General features: G+C 27.5%; 2 protein-coding genes across 3 annotated transcripts in view; one reads left to right on the top strand and one right to left on the bottom strand.

The window, feature by feature from the left end:
* The first annotated feature begins 4,408 nt into the window (after window positions 1-4,408).
* Manf (mesencephalic astrocyte-derived neurotrophic factor) lies at window positions 4,409-7,376 on the top strand. The gene is made up of 4 exons (XM_065509507.1): window positions 4,409-4,567; window positions 4,669-4,793; window positions 4,873-5,014; window positions 6,943-7,376. Exons 1-4 carry the CDS (start codon window positions 4,480-4,482, stop codon window positions 7,107-7,109), a joined length of 522 nt encoding a protein of 173 aa, XP_065365579.1. The 5' UTR covers window positions 4,409-4,479; the 3' UTR covers window positions 7,110-7,376.
* LOC135958616 (uncharacterized) overlaps window positions 7,360-24,186 on the bottom strand; it is a 62,909-nt gene continuing 46,082 nt past the window's right edge. For both annotated transcript variants that reach the window (XM_065509517.1, XM_065509515.1), the window contains exons 2-4: window positions 10,663-10,922; window positions 10,437-10,590; window positions 7,360-7,955 (exon numbers count right to left, since the gene is read on the bottom strand). In XM_065509517.1, coding sequence (XP_065365589.1) covers window positions 7,855-7,955; window positions 10,437-10,590; window positions 10,663-10,905 — 498 coding nt within the window. In that variant the 5' untranslated portion in view covers window positions 10,906-10,922 and the 3' untranslated portion in view covers window positions 7,360-7,854. The remainder of the gene's footprint in view (window positions 7,956-10,436; window positions 10,591-10,662; window positions 10,923-24,186) is intronic.

Genomic DNA, 24,186 nt, shown 5'->3' with positions numbered 1-24,186 from the left:
ACTAAGTAGATTTGTGCCGGTGTATTGAGTATTTGGTTATTTTATAAAATCTCTATAGGCGAGCGAAAGACAGAGTGAATGCAAAATAAAGAAAGAGTAAAAATACAAATTTCGAATTTAATTCTCTTAACATTTCTTAATAAATATTTAGTTGCACGTTTGTAGAGGTAAAGGTTAAATTAATTGAAAGTTCTACATTCAACTTAAATAACATACAATATGATTCATAGAAATTCTGTTAAATAGTGTAGGAAAAGAAAAATTCCACGGTATGTTTACATAAATCCTGTTGATTGAAGGATGTACGAGGTCTGTATGATAAGTAATTACAAAATAATAAAAAAGTGTTTAATATTTTACATGTATAATGTTATGATTCAGAAAAAACAAAACGATAGGGTTACATATACATACATACAGTGAGTGACAATACTATGGAAACTGTTTTTGAAAACTGTATTCCGTAATTTCAGTTTTCAAACAAAGCACTTCCTTCATTGAGTTCTTCTTATTTTCAAATTTAAATAAAAAAATAATAGAGAACCAAATTATACTTCAAAATAAAAATTTTAAATATTTTTAGGCAAACTAAATTTATTTTTTTTTCCAAAGTAGTTTTTTCTAATTTTTTGGAAAAAAAATTTTCGAATTGTTTATTCATATTTTTTTTTTTTAAATTTAAATTTTTTTTTTATTTTTTGGAAAAAAAATTTTTAATATTTAGCGAAAAAAAATTTGGGTTAAAAAAATATTTTTTCCTATTTGGACCCAATGTAGGTCCAACTAACTATGGTCTTATAATTAGATATCCATATTGTCTATATTAATGACTTAAGGCCCAACTATAATATGCATAAACTAGTTTAAGTCAGCTTAAGCAACTGTGCGAATACATATAAAATGTATGTGACAAACTATAATGTACTTAACCTTCGCTTTACCAATGGTTTTTTATGTACATGGTTTACCAATACCCACCCGGGTGACACTACACTTCTATAAATATATGCGACGAACGAAATTTTAAAAAATTTAAAAAACCTTATAAAAAGTTTAAAATGGTTCTATTAATTTCTATAGAACTCTAGAATTTGTTCAGTGAGTACAAATTCCATTTAAAACGAAACAAAATTAAAAAAAATATTAAACCAATAAAATCGATGTGGTCACCCGGGTGGGTATTAGTAAAGCGAAGGTTAAGAGAGTTTCGTCAAGTTTCGTCAAATTTTATTTGCTTAAGCAAAGTGCGAAGCTGGTCGCACATTCCGTACGGAATCAGCTGTTTGTTTATTTTATACAAAGAAAATAGAGAAATAAATGAAAAGGATGAAGAAAATTAATTTATTTTGATAAAATAATAAGAAATACGTATTTTTTTAATTGCATGTTGCACATAAATGTGCAAATGGAGCTAAATTGTTTTGAATGCACGTAAGTACATTATGGTCATCTAAAAGTTTCTTCGGATTTCCATAAGCATTTGACAGACTTTTCGTTCGGTTATGACATTACCTTAAGCTAGCTTATGCATATTATAGTTGGGCCTTTAGTAATCCAGTTATAGGTCAAAAATCGAGGTTGTCCTGGTTTTTTCTTTTTTTCTCAGCCATTTGTAGACCGATTTTCTCGATTTTAAATCGCATCGAGCCGGAAGAATTCCGGAGATATTGATGTATGAATTGTGTATATAAGTTATTTGGGGGCTTCGGAAAGTTGATTTCAACAGACAGACAGACGGACATGATTTAATCGACTATGCTATCTATAAGGATCCAGAAAATATCGTCCCCTCAATAAAACAATAGTGTATAAGCATATACACCAATCTACATAACTGATTCTATATGTGGTCAAAATTTGGTGAAAGGCCATTATGTATGGAATATAACATAGTACAAATGTCCGACGCGTCTTTGCTGTGTGCGCACATCCGAAATGTCCAATTTTCAATGACTGGCGCATAAATCATGTTGACTTTGACCGATGTCATGGGTTATGTTGGCTTAGAGTGCCGCTATTTGTTTCTGGCTTATTCGAATAGACCTTCGACTTAAGAAAACCCCATAAGAAAACGGGGTCAAATCGCACGATCTCGGTGGCCAGTTCACATCATCTCGACGTGAGATGACTATGTCCTCATATCGCTCGTGCAGAATGTCAATTGTGGCATGAGCCGTCCTTTTAAAACCACATGTCTTTGGTGTCCATATCATTGCCACTCTAATTATTAATAAATAAAAGAACTGCTCATATTTTGAGGCCAAGAACGGATCAAGCCAATTTCTTAGAGCGTTCTGCATCGATCGAAACAAATAGTCGGACGATGCAAGGTCTGGACTATAAAGCGGGTGAGGCAATACATTCCAACCACTTCTTTCTAAACAGTTTTTAAAAGTTATTGCAACATGTGACCGGAATAATGGAATATTACAGTTTCATGTCTGGCCGTTTTTCGGCCAATGCTCGTTTCAAATGGATCAGTTGCGTTCAATACAGGTTCCCTGTGATGGTCTGGACAGATACCCATATATGTTTACACTATAATATTCAATAACCAAGTGAGAATAAATGACAGATATGTACCCTTCAAGATGACATACAAAAACCAAAACCGTGTTCAAAAGATACGCCATATATTGTAAATCCCGCATTTTTAAGTCATACACCCAGTATTTTATTCCTGTATTTTTATCGAATGTCCATTTTTAATTATATTTAAATTAGGTTTACTTGTTATGTTCCTCAAAATTTAATTTAAAATTAACTGCTGTTTTATATATCCGGTTTATTTTACTGCGGCAACTCTACTTTCTACCAAACACTTCCTAAATGTCAACAATATAAATTACGATGTGGCAACATTAAGCAGCAAATTGACATAGCGAACACTGTTGCCAGATAATTTTGGTATAAAATTGTAATAAAAAATCGGCAAAATATTTTTGAAATTGTCAAAAAATCGGAAAAAAATAAAAATACATATTTTTGTGTGAAATTTGTCGGTTTTTTAGAAAAAACTAACAATCCAATAAAGAATGCATATATTTAAAAAATTTATGTTGTAAAATATACTATTCAAAATGAGTGGTAGGTATACAAAAGTTTATTATTCCGTTTGTATTTTTAATTTTTTCCACATTTTTCATTTGCGAACCCTTAAAGTATCCTTATACATAAATAGCGGAGTCGATATATCGATGTTCTTCTGTCTTGCGAAATAAAGGCTGAACGCAGTTTGCAGAGCAACACTGCAATTCAAAACAAAAAACATTTATGCGTTCATAAACGTACTAAAATGTCATTGGATATTTTGACAAAGCAGTATTTCCATAAAGTATTGCTTTGCCTTGTAAACGACTTTCTTTGCAGTGTTGCTTTGCAAACTGCGTTTATGAAGTCAGTCAAACTTTCCGAAGACCCTCAATAACTTACAAACATGAATTGTACAACATTATATCAGGTATGGTTCTGGTTTAAAATCTGGAAGATCGGCACACAAAAGTGCCGACAATAAATCTTAACAAACATTTTTCATTTTGATTCATTAAATTATTATAATCAAATAATTTAAGCTCTTTAAATTCAAATTATATTTATATATCATTTTCTACTTTACAAAAACAATTACGGTTTAGTTTGTATTCATTATATTTGTTAATTAAATTATTATATGAAATAATTGGTGTAAATATAGATTTTTCATAAAATCGTAATTTTGAGAACTAAAATTGACAAATCACCAAAATGCCTATAAATCAGCAAATCTGGCAACAGTGGTAGCCAATTCAACCAATAGAAAAGCAATTCGTGGTTGAAGAGAAAAATTTAACGTCTTAAGACTACATAGTTGGGCAAAAAATTAACAAATAATGACTATTGATTATAATGATATTTAATGAATTAAAATCCTAAAGATTTCTAACCATAAAGTGGTGTACATTATAAATATTTAATAGACAATGAAATAAGACTTAAAAAACTATTTAAAAGTTAGTTTAGAGCAAAAAAATGTTAAGAAATTAAACTTTAAACCAAAGCCGTTATTTATTAAATTTAGTGACTTTGGACTCTCATTTTTCACATCTCTCTCTCTTTCTTTAGAAGTGTCGTTTTTCGTGTCATTTTTTATCTGCTTTTATTAAATTCAATTTTTCACCGGTTGAAGAAGCATTTATTAGGAATTTGTTAAAACAAATAGTGAATTTATTAGAAATTACTAGAATTTCAACTAATATTTATTTAATAAAAAACAAGTAAGTTGCTGGCATAGTTTTGCAAATGAAAAATTAATTATCTTAAGATTGATTATTGTTCCTGAAAATGTTAAAGTAAATTATGATGTGTCAATGAAAATTTTTTAGCTTACGTAGCCTAAAAAAAATTCTTAACACGGTCATAAATTATTAAGTAGATTAATGAAATAGGAAATTTTAGTTATTGATCTTGAAATAACCTAATATTCTCTGTTACATTTTAGACATGAAATCACAACTAGTTTATTTTATGTTAATTGGAGTGGCTGTTTTAGCCCAAACATCTTGGGCCTTAAAAGAAGAAGACTGTGAAGGTTAGTAAACCTGTTGTTTGTGTGTCCCATTTACAATTTCCCTGTAAAGAAATTATATATAATTTCTCTATTTAATACTTTCTATTTATTTGTTATTTTAGTTTGCATTAAAACTATCAGACGTTTTGCTGAATCTTTAAATGATGCCACCAAAAAAGATTACAAATTGATCGAAACAGAATTCAAAAAATTCTGTAAGACTCAAAAGAATAAGGAACAAAGATTTGTAAGTATTTTATTGTTTTTCGAATGGTTTTGTAACACGTCATAACTTAATGCGAATGTTTTGTGTTGTCATTAATTAGTGTTACTACTTGGGCGGCTTGGAAGAATCTGCCACTGGCATTTTGAATGAAATGTCTAAGCCATTGAGTTGGTCTATGCCTGCCGATAAAGTTTGTGAGAAATTGAAGAAGAAGGATGCTCAAATTTGTGATTTACGTTATGGTAAGTTAATTTGAAAAAAAGCAAATAATACCTATATTGAAATATAAAATTAGAAGATTAGGGTAAAAACGTTTTGTTTTAAATTATGTATTCAATTAAACTAAACTTTAATTTATTAACTACTACATACAAACATAGTGTGTTATAATAGGTATGTATTTATAATACAAAGGGGCGGATTTACCTAAAATATTTTAAAATTTTTCAATTAGAGATTTTATCAAAATATTCATATCCGTCAACAATTAATAATTTGCTGAACGTAATGTTAAGAAACTTGTAGAATATGTAAATTTAAAAACAAGATACATTTTTAAATGAAAGTTGTTCATCTTGAGGTGATGTGAATGCCTCATAATTTCTGGAGTATAAAAGAATTTCGTTTTAAAACCTGTCTAAAAATGTGCCCTTTATAATAGCATGGTAAATTCCCCTGGCACAGAATTCCATTCTGATCGAAAGTAAAATTAATTCCCTAAAATAAAAAAAATGTAATTTGAGTGGGCATACCCTTCCCATATAGAAAGGTCGTATCTCAACTTTTAGTTACTTTACAGGAGAAGGAAAGAACTCAATAATATCAGAAAGTGAAATTGAAAAAAAAACAACTAAAAATTTGTTTTATATCAAAAAATATTTTTAGAAAAGAAGTTTGCTTTAATATAAACCAAAAAATATGCATTCCACTTTAAATAAGTTAGGGTTTTTTCTTGCAAACGATTTTTTAAAAGACTTAGGGCTTTTTTATAATTACTGTAAATCTGTTATTCGTCAACATAGGAAACTGAATTTTTTAAGGGGATCTATTTGAGTTTTGTCTACCAGAATAAGTAAAAAACCCGATTTTGGAAAAAAACGAGATACGTCTTTTCCAATTAAACCATCGATATGTATGGCGATCTGTTTGTAATATAAAGTGTATTATATAGATAGGGGAGTTGATATTGTTTATTGAAACAAACATTGCGAAGCCCCCAAATAACTTTCATGATTGTTACTTCAATATATCAGGTATAGTCATCATTCGGTTGCTACTTTAAGTTGGTAAAATCGTCCCACAAATGCCTAAGATATAAGCACCGTAGTGGGGAGGGTGTTATGTTAGTCTAACACCCACCGAATGTATTTATGAGTCGATTAAAGGATGTCCGTCCGCCCGTCTGTCTAGCTGGCAATCCATGTAAGCCTTGTGCGTAATTTTTAAGATCTTTCAATCAACTTTTTGCACATGCAATGACGAAGCCTATTGAAAATGGGCGATTTTGATTGTCCAAATTTTAAAAGAAAAAAGTTTCTGCTCATTCACTTACTGTAGGGTATTATATGGTCGGACTCGAACGACCTTTCTAACGTATTTTTTATTTACATCTGGATCACTAAGTCACAATATGAATATCAAATGATAGAGATAGAGCCTGAGAAAATGATCACTTTTTTGCAAAAATTACACCGAGGCCCCAAATATTTGGGGGCCCATAAAAAAGAGCGTGACTTTGGGCAAAACTGGGAGACACAGGTCTTTTTTTTGTTCTTTTATCCCGTAGTGGTGTCCTTATATGGTTATTTTTTCCGTGTTGCACTGTGTAATACTACGACGAACATGTTTTTTTGTGAAATTATAATTTTTTGAGAATTATATACTCAGGTATTATTGTTTTACTATGTAATATTGTTATTTTGGCCATTATTATGGCTTTATATTATTGAATTGTGATAAATGAAATGAATTTGCTACTTTTGTTAAATTATCGTTGTTTGTGAAATTAGGTTATAGTGAAATTAGCCAAATATGTACGTTTATTTATAAATTTATTTTGGAACAATCCATAATTATTTCATTACTATTCAGATTTTTGATAAATTTTTAAATGTAATTACCCCAGATCAGTGTAATATTAATTTTCCATATTTCTATTCTTTTTTTCCAGAGAAACAAATTGACTTGAATGCCGTCGATTTGAAAAAGCTCAAAGTACGTGACCTGAAGAAAATTCTCAACGACTGGGATGAAGAATGTGACGGTTGTTTGGAAAAGACCGATTTCATTAAAAGAATAGAAGAACTGAAACCCAAATATGTTAAAACTGAATTATAAGATTTAATCATACAAAAAAAAAACTCATAAATCACAATATAAAAAGACTTGAATTAGTTAAATAAAAACAAACAAAAAACACATCCATACACAACCAACAATTATTTTGTTGTATCTCTCAAGATGCAGTTATTTATAAAATTTTTATGTTGCATTTAAGTTAATTAATTATTGGTTTCAATAACGTTAGTGTCCAATTTAAAACAAAAGAAAACCCTATATTTTCTAATTAAATAAAACACACAACACATCACTAAAAAACAAAAATTTTGAGTTTTATTTTTATTCGATTTTTAGACAGATAGAAACAAATGAGTAGTGCAATTAAATTACAAACACAAAATAATATCAAAAATTTCATAAACAAGTTTTGCTAAAAAAAAATATACATACAAATCCATATATATAAAAATAGTAGATCATCACTAAATAGAAAACATATTTAAATAAATACACATTTTACACAAGATTCCTCAATTTCAATTAATTTTGTTTCGGTTTTCATAATTTGGTTAAAAAAAATTTACGTATAAAAACATTAACTACATATTTGTTTTGTATATTAGTTTAAATAAAGTTAAATTTTTTTTTATAAAAAAATTTTATAACTTTTTTTTATTATAATTAATCAGTTATTTTAGTTTTTTTTGGCTTAACAATAAATTCATTACAAAATAAAAAAATAATAAATATTAAAATTGTTAATAATTAAGAATTAAGTTTAGTTTTTTTTATTGTTCTTAACTTAACGTCTATAAGGTTGCTTGTTGTAGCGTCCTCTTTCGTTTTCTTCAGCGAGAATTGTATATTCACTGTATACAACACACCAACAGTAAGTTAAAATGGCTGTAAATGAGAAAAAAAATTTAGTTAATAAAGGTATTTTGTTGGACTGTACTGTTAATATTTTAATTGCTAGCTTTTTTGAAGCATACTTTAAGGATTATAAGAATAAATATTGCTTCGAATTAATTTAATTTTAAAAAATCAACTTAATTTCATAAACATTTATTTTACTTAATTGTAACTTCTTTCAAAGGTTACTTTTGCATAGAATTCAATATTTCTTGTTGTTGTTGTATCAGCCCTTGGCCGAGTGAACTCGGGTCATTCCGGTGCGTAGAACTGGCTGTCGTGGGAATGAATATTTCTTGTAATAATTCATGGTGCAATTACATTCTATTCAATTTGAATAATAACTTTACACTTTTATAAAAAAATATTTTTTTTTCCAAAAAAAAAAATATATATTTCTAAAACCACTTGCGCAGTGGAAAGGTTTCTTACTTAAAGTTAATTTTATTGCGGAATTTCGGTTTTTTAAGTTTTTCAATAAGCTAAACAGTTTTAGAAGTATTCCGACTTTTTGGCAACAGTAAAAACCGGTTTCCGGTTTAACGGAAAAGGTGTGCTTTGAAAAAACCGGTTTTGATTTTTATCTTTTAAAAAAACCGATTATCCGTTTTCGGTTTTTGTCTTCAAAAAGCCCGGTTTATATTAAATTTTTATTCAATATGAAAAATACGCTAATTTAAAATTTTTGAATTCTTAAGACAATAATTTTATATATTTCACGAAATATTGTAAAATGCTACAATTTTCTATTGATTAATTAATATTTTAAAAAATGGTATCATAATTTTTCAAAAATATGTTTAAATGAGCTTTTGAAAATATGTTTCATAAAACCGGTTAAAAGTCTTACAAAAATCGGTTTTTCAAAAAACCGAAATGTTTAAGAAAACCGAAACCGGTCGAGTTTACAAAGATGAAAAAACCGGTTTTCGGTTTGGGTTTTGGATACTCTAAATAGTACCTAACTCTAAACATGTGTTAATGAAAAATTACCTAATTCTAAATGTGAATTAGTAACAAAAATGTGTAAGTGTTTTATAAAATTGTGTTAATTTTTAATTTGTTTAATTTTCAATACCGAAAATTTAAACTCTGTTTCACAGATTACACAGATATGAATCAGCTGGTTCCAATATAACAGAAAACAAACAAAAGAAACTGGTTAAAATGGCTGTGGTTTGCAAAGAAGGACAAATATATGTAAATTTGACTTTTGAAAATTGTATTTTTTCTCTCGCTCTCTAAACCACAACAATTGAAAAGTGGTTGTAGAATGTCAAAATGATCATACGGTTCGATATTACTTTTTTGAGAACTGTCATTTCTTGCATATCTCTATGCTCTGTTCCAAAGTATAACAATTAAAAACACTTGTGAGAGAATTAAACATAAAAAACTAACTGGCATGTATTAAAGGACAGATGTATTGCTTCCAAGTATTTCGATGATAACTTTGTAAATGCCATTTGATTTTAACCGATTGTAGTTTCCTATTTGCTTAGCATTTGCAATTGTATATAGGATATTGTTTTTTTTGTTCTAAACTTTTCTATTTTATTACAATTCACATTAAGGTTAGAAAATATGAAATAAATAATGTACTTTTTATTACATTAGAAACTAATTAAAGATAAATTAAATATATTGTAAATCATTACGGTATAGGAAGCGAAGCACACCGGGGTTTAGCTAGTATATTAATAAATTTAAATTGAAAAGTTTCAAGTGTATTGAAGAAATGTTTTCTGAATATTAAAGTAATTAGAAATTACAAAATGTGCAACATTAACAAGAAATTTTTGTTTTGAAATAAACATTTTGGGATATTTTAAATTCCGTTTGGGAAGATTTAAGACCAGTATATGTAAACCCTGTAAAATAGTTAAATAACTAATGAATGCTTTCAAACTGTCACTCAAAAATATTCAAATAGGTTTTACTGTCATATTTAAACACAATTCAAATATATTAATACATTTATATTTATTTTTTTTTGTATTATTTTGGCGAAATGAATTGCAATTTCTCTAACCATAAATAAACCACATTTATGGCAGTTAAAACATACGATACTACCACTACAAGTTTGTTTGTAGATTTCCTTAAAAACAAACTTAATATCTTTTCTACCATAAATATTTCTCATTATACTTGTATTCAAAAGTAATTTTATACATTTGCACTACATTCAAACAACAATTGCCAAGAAAAGAAAACCTCATTATATTAAATTTAAGTTACATTTTGTAAAAAAAACTTTTTATATAATTGAAATACAATAACTACAGTTCGTAATATAAATAAAACAACTTTTTCATCTATAGATTTTATAGTAAACCACTTAACCTATAAAACGAATCTAATACTATACTAGTATTATTATAAAACATTTCCAACAAATATAAATTATAGCTCAAGTAATTATAAAGAATGAAAATATTTTTTATGTGTCTAACAATTTATGTCACTTACCACATGCAATCAAACCAAATACCAGCCATAAAACACCAGTCAATGCATAACCATCAATAAAGAAGACAACGGCTGTGTAAATGACGGAAACTAATAAACCGATGACAATCATAATGCCCAATACCACCCACGGCATCATCAGATAATGGTTGCGCTGAAAAAATTATAATTTTTTATAAAATTAGGGTAAAATGGACCAGGTTTTTGATAAATCTATTTAGTTTACCTTTAAAACACCCGCTATCATTAGTAGAGATATCAGTATGGTCATGCAAAGATTTATAACCAAGATAATTTTAACAATTTCTGTGGGAATCCAATCGAATACGATTGTCTTGAATTGTACTCTGGTGGTGAAAATCAGTATGATGGTAATGATGGACAAAAGAATGGCCAAGATGCCGGAAACAATTGAACCATTACGGGTGGATTGGCAAAAGCAGCAAGATTTCAACAAAGGTCCTGCCATTTTGTTTTAATTTGAAACTGAAATTGGAAGAAAAACAATTAAACAAATTACACAAGTCAACAAAATCAAAAAAAATTTAGAGGCTTTTTAAACCACTACACAATTTTGATGTAATGTGGTTCCAATAGTCCAAATTTTAAATTCTATGGAAAAGCATTTTTTTAATTTTTTTTTTTTTTAAATTGCGAATTTTTGTAGATGTTTTTCCACATAATTTATGATAACTCAAAAAGGTTAGTCCGATGTTACTGAAATAAACTTGGAATAGTTCAAATTTATATAACCTTTAATCTGTTTATATATTGCGTTTTAATTGGCTCAGTAGTTTCGGAGTTATAATAACAAATTGAAGCAAAAAATATATTTTTTACGTGAATAAAGCAAATTTTTTTGTTTTAAAAAACTCATGAAAAATCGAAAACGGCAGAAATGGTTTCGGTTTATTACTTTATCACAAACCGACATATAATGGCAACAAAATGAGATATCGTTCATACAAATCGATTGATGCTTTTCGAATTTATTCACAATTAAGTGAATTCGCTCATTTTCACAAAATTTTACTTTTTTGTACATAAAATTGAGTAGTTAATAATCTTCTTTCGATTGATTGAATTTTGAAAATATTTTCCCCATGCTATGTACAAATTTTCACATATATATTGCATTTTAATCGGCTGAGTAGTTTCGGAGTTATAGTAACAAATTGAAGCAAAAAAAAAAAATTGTTTACGTGAAAATAGCTAATTTTTTTGTTTTAAAAAAAATCATTCAAAATTTAAAACGGCAGAAATTGTTCAGGTTTATCACAAATCCACATATAATAGCAATAAAATGAGATATCGATCATAAAAATCGATTGATTATTTTCGAATTTATTCACAATTATGTGAATATCACAACAGTTTTTAGATTTGACAGATACTTTTCTTTGCTCTACTTCAAAAGGAATAAAAAAATCCTACAAAAATATCCAATAAGTTAAATTCTGATATAAAAAATAAATATTTAAACTAAATATCCGATAAATAAATTCGATATTTACACATTTCAAAAGTTGCATGTGGTGAAACTTTGAACCAAATTTGTTATGAATTTTAACAAATTCGTTGGGATATTGGGTTGATTACAGATCAAGCAATATGAATGATCGCGAAAGAGCATCTGAAATAACAGGTGTTGATATAAATCATATTTCAAGATTTAAAAAAATTATCGATGTACTTGTATGCAATAAACAAATTGATTCTAGAAAATTTGGTGATTATGTAGAAATATGTCTGCAACAGTTCACAAAATCATTTATCATGGAGAAGATGTCATTAAGTATCACTTGGAGGTTTATCAGAGCAAGCCCAGGAAAAAAGGAATAAGGATTATAGATTTTATAGAGAGCACAATACCAGAAAAATATCACGAAATTCTACAAATGAAGATCTATTTAATATATTTCTGGCAAAGTCAGATCCGATCATCTTAACATTCGAAGTCAATGGAATTGAGAACATCGTGACTTAGATGAAAAAAGCATTTTCAGCACGACAACACTATGACTGCAATTATATCAAACTCGTCATTAGGGTTCCTACGAGGGAAAAATTTTCCGGGAATTTCCGGTAATATTTTTTTTGTAAATTTTCGGGAAATGTTTGTCGGGAAATTTCTTTGTACGTTTTCTTCTGAAAGTTACAATATTCAGATTCTTTGTGATGGTCAAATTTGTTGCTAATTGAATTAATCTATTATATCCATGTATTTTTTAAGTTCTACACCATTTTCAATTGTATTTCAGAATAAAAGACAATTTATTCGAAAAAAATTGACTGGTTTTCGGTTTAATTTAGTATTGAAAAATTCCCGGGATTGAAAAGATTTTTTAATTTCCACCCGGGAAAGGAAAAAGTCCGGGAAATTAGGAAACCTACTTGTCATATTTAAAAACACTGATGTCAATTAAGATTTAGCGGTTTTAAACAAGGCAGAATTCGAATATCACTTTGAGACGGTTCATATTGTGGGGATATTGTGTGTAAATAAAAAATTAATCAAGTAGTTTAGCCTATTCGACGGAATCACATAATGCCAAAAATCAATTCATTCCAAAATGAATTTATGCCATATTCACATTCAAAAGTACCCACCAAATAGGAAATTTGGTTTCCAATTTCAATATTTTTCAAACATATCGAGTATACTTTTTGCTCTTGGCATCACTGTTTAAGAATGTCGTTGCTATTAAAAACCGCTAACTTATTTAAATAAAAACGTAATTTTAAATACTTGAATACTGGTTATTTTAAAAATATCGCTACTGTTTTCGTTTGATTCTTTCGTTTTAAAAATTAACTTTGAAATAAAATAGATTTTATTTCAAAGTTAATTATTGTGCTGAACTTATAATTTTGAAAATTATTTATCTGAAATAGTTTTTTTTTACCCAACTCATTAGTGCTAGTATGGTGTTTGGTCAATTTCAAAATTTTTTAATTAGTTTTTTTTTTTTGAAAATTTTGTAAATTTTTATCGCAACATGTTTTTACTTGAATTTTTTTGTTTTGCTGACGTCAATACTTTAATGTTTTATTTATTTTTGCCGGGAAATAGAAAAAAATAAAATATAATAATGTAGATTTTAATAAATATTTATTTAACGTACAAATTTGTATAAATAGAATTTTGTTTAAATGAACAAGTGGATGATGGTATTTTGAATTTACCAGTTTTTGTTTAGATAAATTTTATATAAACAAACAATAAACGTGATATTTGTTTTAGACTAAGAAATATGTATGTATGATGATATAATAAAATATTTTGCAAAAAATTAGTCATCATTTGGCAATAACAATAAACTTTATTTTAATTCATCTTAAACAAATCAAGTAAATGTGAAACCTTAGTAATAACAAACAATTAATTATTAATTATAGATTTGCTTAAAATACACTCGAGACAATATATTCAACTTGTTATAAAACCAAAAAAAAAAACAACATAATTTTTCATTCATAAACACTCAATTTACGTTGGTGTTATCTAGTAAATATTACAACTTTGATTAAAGTGATCAATAACAATATTTTGATTATCAAACGCTTTATGATCACGTATTATGCGCAAGTATTATAAATAATTTAATGAGCAACCCACATTTTATTTATAAAAATGAAATTGTTCATAAAAATATAATGACGTATAGGAGTTAAGAATTTGTAGTAATAAACGCATACACCTGACAATAGAATATGGGAATTATCTAACTTTAATAATATGAATTATCTAACTATAAATAAACAGGCCTGTCACACATTTTGTTCGGAATGGTTTCAATTCCGTAGTTTTTATTCCAATGTAATTTATTAATTCCAAAAATATTTAATAATTCTATATTTCTGATTTAAATTTGAAAGAGTTTCTTATATTAAAACAAAAGGGAAGTTTTTGGTATAGAAATTGATTAAAAATTTACGTCTCTATGTATTATCTATGACATGATATTTAATCAGTTTCCAACATATGGGTGCAGATGAACTATTTACAAAATTAACAAGGGTCTTATCCCATAACTAGCTGACCAGGTGCGCTTCGCCACCCCAATTAGAAGAAGAAAATAGTATTATTAAGTCTCCCTTTGTGAATCTAATTGTAAATGGCTAATTTCATATTTCTGGGTCCATTGTTATAGAAAATGCTAAAGAAGGTTACCACTAAAGTCACCTTTTGTGAATTAGAATTCATTCAGAATCATGTGTGCCTAATTTTATTATTATAAAATTTTCAAAAAGTACCATTCCAATAAATCATTTTTGAATTATGATTATCATTTTTGAATTTTAAATTTGTATAAACTAATTTTGTTTTTAAAACATTTAATATTTAATAAATTATCACAAAACCAAAAAAAAAACCCGAAACCGATCGGTTTTCAATTTTTTAAAACCGAAACCGCGGTTTAAAAATTCTTCTTATTATAGAAAATACAAAAAAAGTACCCATGAGAATAAAGAAAAATTACCATGAAGTATCCGCTTGCATATTCACTCACTTAGGACCATATACGCTTAATTTCATATTTCTAGGTCCATTATTATAGAAAATTCAAAAAGTACCATAAGAATATAGAAAAAGTACTAAAAAGCAGCCACTTGCGGATTCCCACTCACTGGGACCCATGTAAGCTTTATTTTATGTTTCATTGGTGAAGAAATTGCAAAAAGTATACCCCTAGAATTCTCACTCACTTAGGACAATATATGCTTAATTTCATGTTTCTAAGTTCATTGTTATAGAAAATGCAAAAAAGTACCATAGAATAAAGAAAAAGTACCAAAAATCCTAAGCTTGATTTCATGTCTTTAGCTTCATTGGTGAAAAATTGCAAAAAGTACCATTCGAATAAAGAAAAAGTACCACAAAGACTCCCCCTAGAATTCTCAAAAAGTACTATTAGAAGAATAAAAAATACATATTCTTTTTATTCTTCTATACCTAAATATTATCCCCTATTCCTAACAGTAACTTCACTCAGACACATATCAGCTAACTTTAATTTCGATAAGTGAAATACTTTAAAATATTAAAAAAGTACCATTAGGAGAAAAGTACCAATTGAACTTTTTCCCCTTGAACAAGTTTGAAATTTAAAAATAATCCATTTTGCCAAAATTGTTTATGCTACAGACAGGTCTCAAAAGATTAAAATCTGTGTTAATGTGCTCAAGAAAAAATATGTTTTAAAAAAAGTACCAAACTGTTTATCCGGATTGGTCCCAATATACATCTTGGCACTCGAGTTTCAAATAACAATCTGTTAGTTTATTTTTTTATGAATCAAAATTGAATTAATAATTTCAAATAAAATGTATTTTCCCGATTTTATCCCCTTTTTGGTACCTTTTATATCCCCATTGCGGTGGTAAAATTTTATTAAAATAAATTTCTGTATGTCGTTGTCTATGTCAAATTATAGAAAAACATATTTTATGAAAAAGTACCAAAAATAAACACAATTTTTAACCCTTAAGGGTTCGAATTTCAAAAAAGTACCAAACTTATATTTTTTATTTTTTTATAAGTAAATAATACGATTTAAAATTTATTTTTATGTTTATTGGTTTAAAAGATACATAGGTGCCAAAAAGTACCAAAATACAGTTTTCTCCCATAAAAGGTTCCACTTTCGAAAAAGTACGAAACACCTGTCAGCTTATTTTTTAAATAGAGTACCATGCAATTTTAAGTTGTTATGTATCTTTATTAGTTTTAAAGATATAAAGTTACCGAATTTACCCGTTTTTGCCCCCTAAACTTCCGATCCCTTCTTATCGGATCGTTTTGGGGAGGGAGAAACCCACATTTAAAATTTCATGATTCTTGCTTGATGAATGAATCAGTCAGTCAGTAACGTTACTCTTTCATATGATAATAATAATGTGAGTGATTAATTTGAATTTATAATAAACGGAAATGCAATTAATTGTTAATAAAAAATACTATTTTTTTAATAGTAACTTAATAATTATAACCAAATATAAATTTCAGTACAAAAAAATAACAAGTTCATTAAGAACTGTATTGTTTTTATAAATAGTCAATTGCAGATCATTTACCATTTACATATTATACGAAAAGAATGTTTTTTATAACATAAATACTCTTAAAACCATTTTATTTATAGGAAACTGTTTTTTTTTTCTGATATTTTGTCTATGTTTTCTTATTCTTTAGAAAATCATGATCATTTTAATGCTGTATTATTATAAATACATACAAATAATACCCTCATCATTATGGTGATCACGATCACGTTGCTTTCAAATCTCATAGAACATTTGTTTTTTAAAATTTTTTTTTTAATCAATCTTAACACTTCAACACCTTTAAATCTTAAGATGAAGAAGGAAATAGACGCTATAATATCAATTTTTAACACTTCTAAGATTTTGCACGCTTTCAATTATAGTACTTTTGGGGGAAGATGTTTATATTAGGATATAGCCGATTTGTTTATACCCTACTAAGTATGAGGTTTAGTTTAATAATTTAATAATTGCTAGAGAATTTAACTATTAAAATAAAAATTAATTTTGTTTACTAATTTAGTGGTCAATCGAATACTTTTAATTTTGCAATGATTTAATCAGTTGTGCTAACAAAAGTTTAGTATGGTTAAGAAATTGCTCAATATAAATTCAGTTCTTAATACTTTTATTGTAAAACAATTTTCAAATGTATGGCTTCTATTGTACTTTCTCTATATTGTAATAGTTTATATTATATATGTTAAAATTTGTTTAAAGATTTACTCCTACTACTTTAATTTATTTGAATGTTTTTGTTTATTTCTTGGTTTTGCAAACGCGTGCTACTTTTTTTTCCTACAAATATTGATTTAAGAAAATAAGAAAATCAGTGTCTGGCATGATCTTATAGAGATTATTGTGTACTCCGGTTTATTTATGGTTTGTTTGTGTTTATTCGATTTTAAATGTAACTTTTCTGCGTTCATTATTTGTATACCCTACACCGCCATATTGGGGAGGATATTATGCGTTAATGCAAAGTACAGGTCGCGATTTTAAATATGTCTGATTTATATACACATTTCTGAGTTCTATATAAAAGGAAAAAACAATGAATTTTTTTTGGATCAATTCTGTTCCCATCATTCCCATTAAAAATGTTGGTATTCAAATAAAATTTAACAAAAATAAGTTTCATATAGAAATAAATAAAGCGAACTAATTTCTAGACGATCGGTCCTTCCGAAAATTACTTTAACTGCCAAAAATCTCATAAAATGTTGGTATTCAAATCAAATTTATCAATAATAAGTTTCACATAAAAATAAACCACGCAATCTTATTTCATGGCAATATAATAGAAGACAAAAAGATGAAAATTAACCCTATTTATACAATTAGGACTAACATAACCATAAGAGAAATTTTGGACAATTACATTTTTTTTAATCCACAATAAAATGTTATAAAATTTGTTTTGAATCCGACATCAAAGACATATTGGTATTTATAAATTTATACACTTTTTCCGGAAATCCTCCCATTAAAGATTTTTTAGTTGCTTCGGTTATCTTTTTGGACGAGGTGGTCCACTTACGCTTAAAATAGGACATGTCCTGGTATACCTTTCCTGTGTTCTTTTATTTTTTTTTTTGACAAGAGCCTAATACCTTTCCACAGTCCGAAATTCTGGACTGTTGGGTGGATTTGCCTACCGTGGTACAAAATTGACATTATTGTTTGAATACCACTCAAACTATCTTTTTTCGATATAGGCATGATGTCAAATCTGGCCAGAAATATGATGGCACTATATGCTGTTTTAATGCCCGTAATTTCAGCAAAGAGATAAATGGCAGTGCTTAGTTACTTATGGAGTAAAAATATTTGGTAATTTTTACCCGTAGATATTGATTTGAAATTAATGTCAAGTTACCTTTTAGGTAAATTTAACTGGTTGGTATTTTACACATTAGATATCTATTTGTTGAAGTTACGGGCATAAGAAAGGTAAAAATCGTTTTTGTAGACACTCCATAATATATATTTTTGTGTTTGTCGTGCCTGATGTCACAAACTGCTAATGGCTTGATACACAAGAAACTTCTTGGGGAATTTTGTTTGTTTTTTTTTGTCGTTCATCAGCCATATAAAAATCTTGACCCGGAAGTTGTAAAAAGTCTGACAGTACATAAGTTGCATCATTCACCACATAACTGGTGTATTTTTTATAAATGTTTTTATCGCCCATTCTTTTTCTTCTGAAACTTTCTGAACTTTATACGACTTCAACTCATAATTCAACAAAAGAATAAAAGCATTTAAATTTACGAGCTGATTTTCTGATAAAAGTGTTCGGTGCTCTTCGAAAGAGTTGTTCGACTTCTTTTGCCTTACCAATATCTGTCAGACCTTCTTTTATTCCTGATCCAGGTTTTCTTTCAATGTTCAAGTCTTCCTTATACTGTTTAATGGTTTTGGAAATAGTGTGACGATGAAGCTTTAGATCTGCTGCTATTTTTTTCAAAGTCCATATTAAATTTTTTTGAAAAGTTTTTAATTATTTTTCGACGTACATTTTTTCACTGTCCATTTTGATCGAAATGTGACGATGAAGCTTTAGATCTGTTGCTATTTTTTTCAAAGCCCATATTACATTTTTTTGAAAAGTTTTTAATTATTTTTCGACGTACATTTTTTCACTGTCCATTTTGATGGAAATAATAGTAGAAAATTAATGATTTAGAAAATATAATTTCTGATATATGGGCAATTCCATGTCATCGTTCGTGAAATTTGTATGGCTATAGAGTGGAAAAGATTTTGCAAAAATAAGAGTATCTGAAAAATAATTTGGTCTGTTCCATTCAGAGGGTACTATATTTTAAAATAATAAAAAGTTCTATCGAAATATTGTTGTCCAATATATTGAGCGAAATAAGGGTATATCGTATGTGACATAAAACGGAAGTAATTTTAAGGTACATGTAGAAATATGCGAAAATTTGCGAATCGTGAGTGGCGTACATGACAGATTTTTCTCTTATAGTAAAACAATATACATATATTCTGTAAATATATGTATACAAAAACTAAAAAAAATATATATTCGGTTTCAATAAACAATTTGATAATATAAAAAAAACAATAAGAGTCAAATTCATTTCATACTACATGTTAATGTTAGTTTTCGCCGCCTTCTTACCTAAAACATACCAAATAAATTCAAAAATTAAATATAGTCAGTTTAAACTATTATTCTTGCCCTTCAAATATTGTAATAAGTTCTAAATACTTTCACATAGTAACATTTTAGTGTTTTCTCCTATTCAAATCAGAGGCCGAGTTACCGCATTCGTGATCGAATGAACTATCGTATCGAAAAATAATTTCGATATCGTAATTATAACAAAATGTACTAAATTTCATGCTCGATATCGAATGCCGTAATCTCTAATAAGAAAATTACAATCGAATTTACTCGATATCGAATGCGGTAATTCGGCCCCAGCTTCAAAAAAAGTTTCAAGGGTTTTGTTTTGGGTTTTTATTGTAAATTTTCTTTTATCACCCCCCTGGTTCCGCGCCTGGTATAAGAGACTGACTTATATATTGTCTATTAACAATTCTCCTTACAAACTTCCTGTTTTTAAAATATACTCTAAATAACTGTATAAGAACGTAAATATATAATTTATTGAGTGATAAACATAATGTTCAAATGTAGCGAGGTGTCAAATATGCTCAAGTCAAAAAACCCATAAAAATATTTAAATATATTTACTTTAAATATTTACCAAACTATCGACGCATACTTTTGTTTTAATCCGCCAACTTCCATATAAAGATAACAATTTCCGCTTTAAATTAAATTATGATTTTTTGTACTTTTGTAAACAATTAATGTCTGGTACAATTATGTGACACATGGCGAACAAAAGGAAAGTGTTTATAAAACAAACAAAAAATGACACGCTTTAAATCCAATTTGAATACAACTATTTATAACAGAAATAGAAAAATAGATTTAAAATTACAATGAGATTTTACTAAACAAAAACTCACACACCACTCAAGAATAAAAATTTAAAAAGTTCACAAAAATTATTGTAGGCTACCACACATTATTAACATTATGTTCGTTCGATCATCTTCCCCCCTTATACGAGTGTAAATCACTTAATTGTGTTGATGATGATCAATTTCAATTCTCAAATATCTCTCATAACAGATCTGCTACTACTCCACTTTAAAATATACATATGGAATAATTGTATTGCCATTTAAAACAAAAAAGAAAAAATAACATGAAAATAATAATGACAACAAACAATGTGCCAATTTATTGAACCGTGTAGACGCGTTGATGGGTCCAATTAAATGTGAATTGATTCAGGTCGTGTACCACAAGTTCTTCATTTGTATATATTTATTGTTAGAATTATAATGTTTATGTTCACATTATTTTATTTTGATTCGTTTATTTTCTATAGATACAATTTTTTGCTTTTTTTATTTAAACTTTTAATTACATTTGACATTTTTCGCTAGATAAGACAAAAATTCGTTGTTTTTTTTTTATTTAAAGCCACAAAAATATTTTGGTATTAAGCTATTGTCGGTAATTTTTTATTCTTTGCTGTTGCTGTTTTGTCGTTTATCTATCAGCAATTAGTGTCGTTGGCATTTACAGTTTACACAAATAGCTAGAGATGTGAAAGAATTCAATCGTAAAGAATGTTTCAAATTATTTCAGTGACTTTGCTTTGTTGACATTTGAGTTTGCTTTAGTAGCGATATCTACATTTTTAAGTGTTTTAATTTAGAAATGTAAATTTGGTCGAAGAGGAATTCGTAAGTGAAATGTAGTGGCACAATTTGGATTTGTGTTTTTAAGAACCTAAAAAAAGCTAAATAATCTTGCATTAGAAAATTTCTCAAAACAGAAAAGTATTTTTGTAATTTCCACAATAATATAATTTTCCGACCCTATAAAGTATATATATTCTGGATCCTTATAGATAGCGGAGTCAAATAAGCTATGTCCGTCTGTCTGTCTGTTGTAATCAATTTTCTGATGACCCCAGATATATTTGGGATCCAAATTTTCAATAATTCTGTCAGACATGCTTTCGAGAAGTTTCCCATTTAAAATCATGTCTGAGATATGAGGAAAAAACCAGGACAACCTCGATTTTTGACCTATATCTGGATTACTAATTAATATAGACAATATGGATATCTAATGATGCAAAGACCATTGCAACGACGTATGTAAGACCATAAGTTGGGTCAAAATCGGAAAAAATATTTTTAACCCAAATTTTTTTTCACCAAAAAAAAAAAAATTAAAAACAAAAGTTTTTTTTAAAAGTTTCAAAAAAAAAAATTTAAATCCACTTGTGGCATACATAAATTTAGCGGCGCGAATTATAAATTTTTCGAATATAACAGTTTTTTTCTCTCAGTTTTATTACCCTACGTACCACTTGAGAAAGACAAGTATTTATTTGTTTAGGTCGGAACTTTACCGTTCCTTAATTTGCTTATATTTTAATGAAATAATGCTGCAAGTCACTATATTAAATTATTCAAACAGTTAGTGATTTACAAGAGGTCTCCTTGAATAATTTAAAAAGTCTATTTCCATACAAAATGTATTATTTATGTATTTTCCCTATACTCACGTAGTTTTTTTCCCTAATACATTCTCACCTCTTAGGTTTTTGACAACTGAGTTAGGTCTTTGACAGGAGAGTTTCCAATCTATGTGTATTTATCTATGAATTGTTTATATTTTTAAAAAGTTTAATGACATTTGAAATATTCTGTCAACCTACCAAATAATATTAAAAACTACTCTTTATTGAAAATCCTGAACTAAATACCAGTTTCATATTATTTATTTACTTTACAATTTTGGACATAATTTAGTAAGAGAATTTAGCGAAACAAAAACTTAATTTTGTGTTAAAATTCTTAATAAAACCTACATAATATGTCTGGTGGCAAATAAATATTATTAAATTCATTCATACGCAAGAGTACGGCCCACAAACCGGTCATAAATAATTCTTCTATTTTTGTAAATTTTGTTTCTTTTGTATTGTTGTTTTTGGTGTGTAAAATGTGGACAAAAAATTCTCATAGTTTTCTTAACCACGCATTTTAAACATTTATTAAGAGTTTTTTTTTGTTATGTTTGTATTTTTTTTTGTACTACTGTCCGACAGTTCTAAAGTAAAAGGTTGTTAAAATTTTTTAATCAAATATTTAACCATATTTGTAACCAGTTTTCACCAAAAACGTAATTTGTTTAAATGAATTTCAATGAAATTTTCTTACACTAATGATCTCATTTACAAGATGTGTGTATTTAAGTTGAAAAAATAGTTCAACAATTCAGAGAAACTCAAAATATTTTTTGGGGAAATAATTAACACATTTTTCATGTGTGCAAGTACAGCAAAGGTCAGCTAATTAGCAAGACTGTAATACAAATTTCAGCATTTGAAACATAAGATTTTACATTTAATTAAAGATCATTTATTTTCTGACCAAATATAATTTTTTTTTTAATTGGGCCCATCTGGCGTATGTATAAATTTAGTAAGTACATACTTTGTTTTAAACAAACACTAATTACACAGGTCAACAGCAAAAAACCACTATATAGATTTGATGCATCATGGTTACCTAAAATTATTCAATTCTATGGATTCATTTTTTTTTAAATTTTTTTTTCTAAAATTGTGAATTTTTTTAGATGTTTCTCCACATAAATTATGATAACTCAAAAAGGTTTAGTCCGATATTATTGAAGTAAACTTACAAAAATTCCAATTTACATATCCTTTAATCTGTTTAGATATTGCGTTTTAATCAGATCTGTAGTTTCGGAGTTATAATAACAAATTGAAGCAAAAAATATATTTTTTACGTGAAAATAGCTAATTTTTGTGTTTTAAAAAACTCATGAAAAATCGAAAACGGCAGAAATTGTTCAGGTTTATTACTTTTTCGCAAAGCCGCGTATAATAAGAACAAAATGAGATACCGAAGATAAAAATCGATTGATTCTTTTCGAATTTATTCACAATTAAGTGAATTCGCTCATTTTCACAAAATTTTACTTTTTTGTTTGATATACATAAAATTGATTAGTTAATATTCTTTTTTCAATTGATTGAATGTTGAAAACATTTTCCCCATGCTATGTACAAATTTTTACGTATATATTGCTTTTTAATCAGCTCAGTAATTTCGGAGTTATAGTAAAAAATTGAAGCAAAAAATATATTTTTTATGTAAAAATATCCAATTTTTTTGTTTTAAAAAAATCATGAAAAATCGAAACGGCAGAAATTGTTTAGATTTATTGCTTTATCGCAAAGCCACATGTAATAGGAACAAAATGAGATAACGATCATAAAAATCTATGGATTATTTTCGAATTTATTCACAATTTAGTGAATTAGCTTATTTTCAGAAAATTGTATGTGCGTACAAGCGTGTACTTTGAGTGTAAATTTTACATGTGTTTTGTTATTGTAACAAAAATTTTAACAATAACAAAACACATGTAAAACACAACAATTTTCTGAAAATATGAGAATTCACTTAATTGTGAATAAATTGGAAAATAATCCATCGATTTTTATGATCGATATCTCATTTTGTTCCTATTACATGTGGCTTGGCGATAAATTAATAAATCTAAATAATTTCTGCCGTTTTCGTGATTTTTTTAAAACAAAAA

This window comes from Calliphora vicina, chromosome 1 (genome assembly GCF_958450345.1).
Source record: "Calliphora vicina chromosome 1, idCalVici1.1, whole genome shotgun sequence".
Lineage (NCBI taxonomy): Eukaryota > Metazoa > Arthropoda > Insecta > Diptera > Calliphoridae > Calliphora > Calliphora vicina.
Note: the sequence above shows the minus strand (reverse complement) of the source record. Positions and strands in the feature narration are given on the sequence as shown.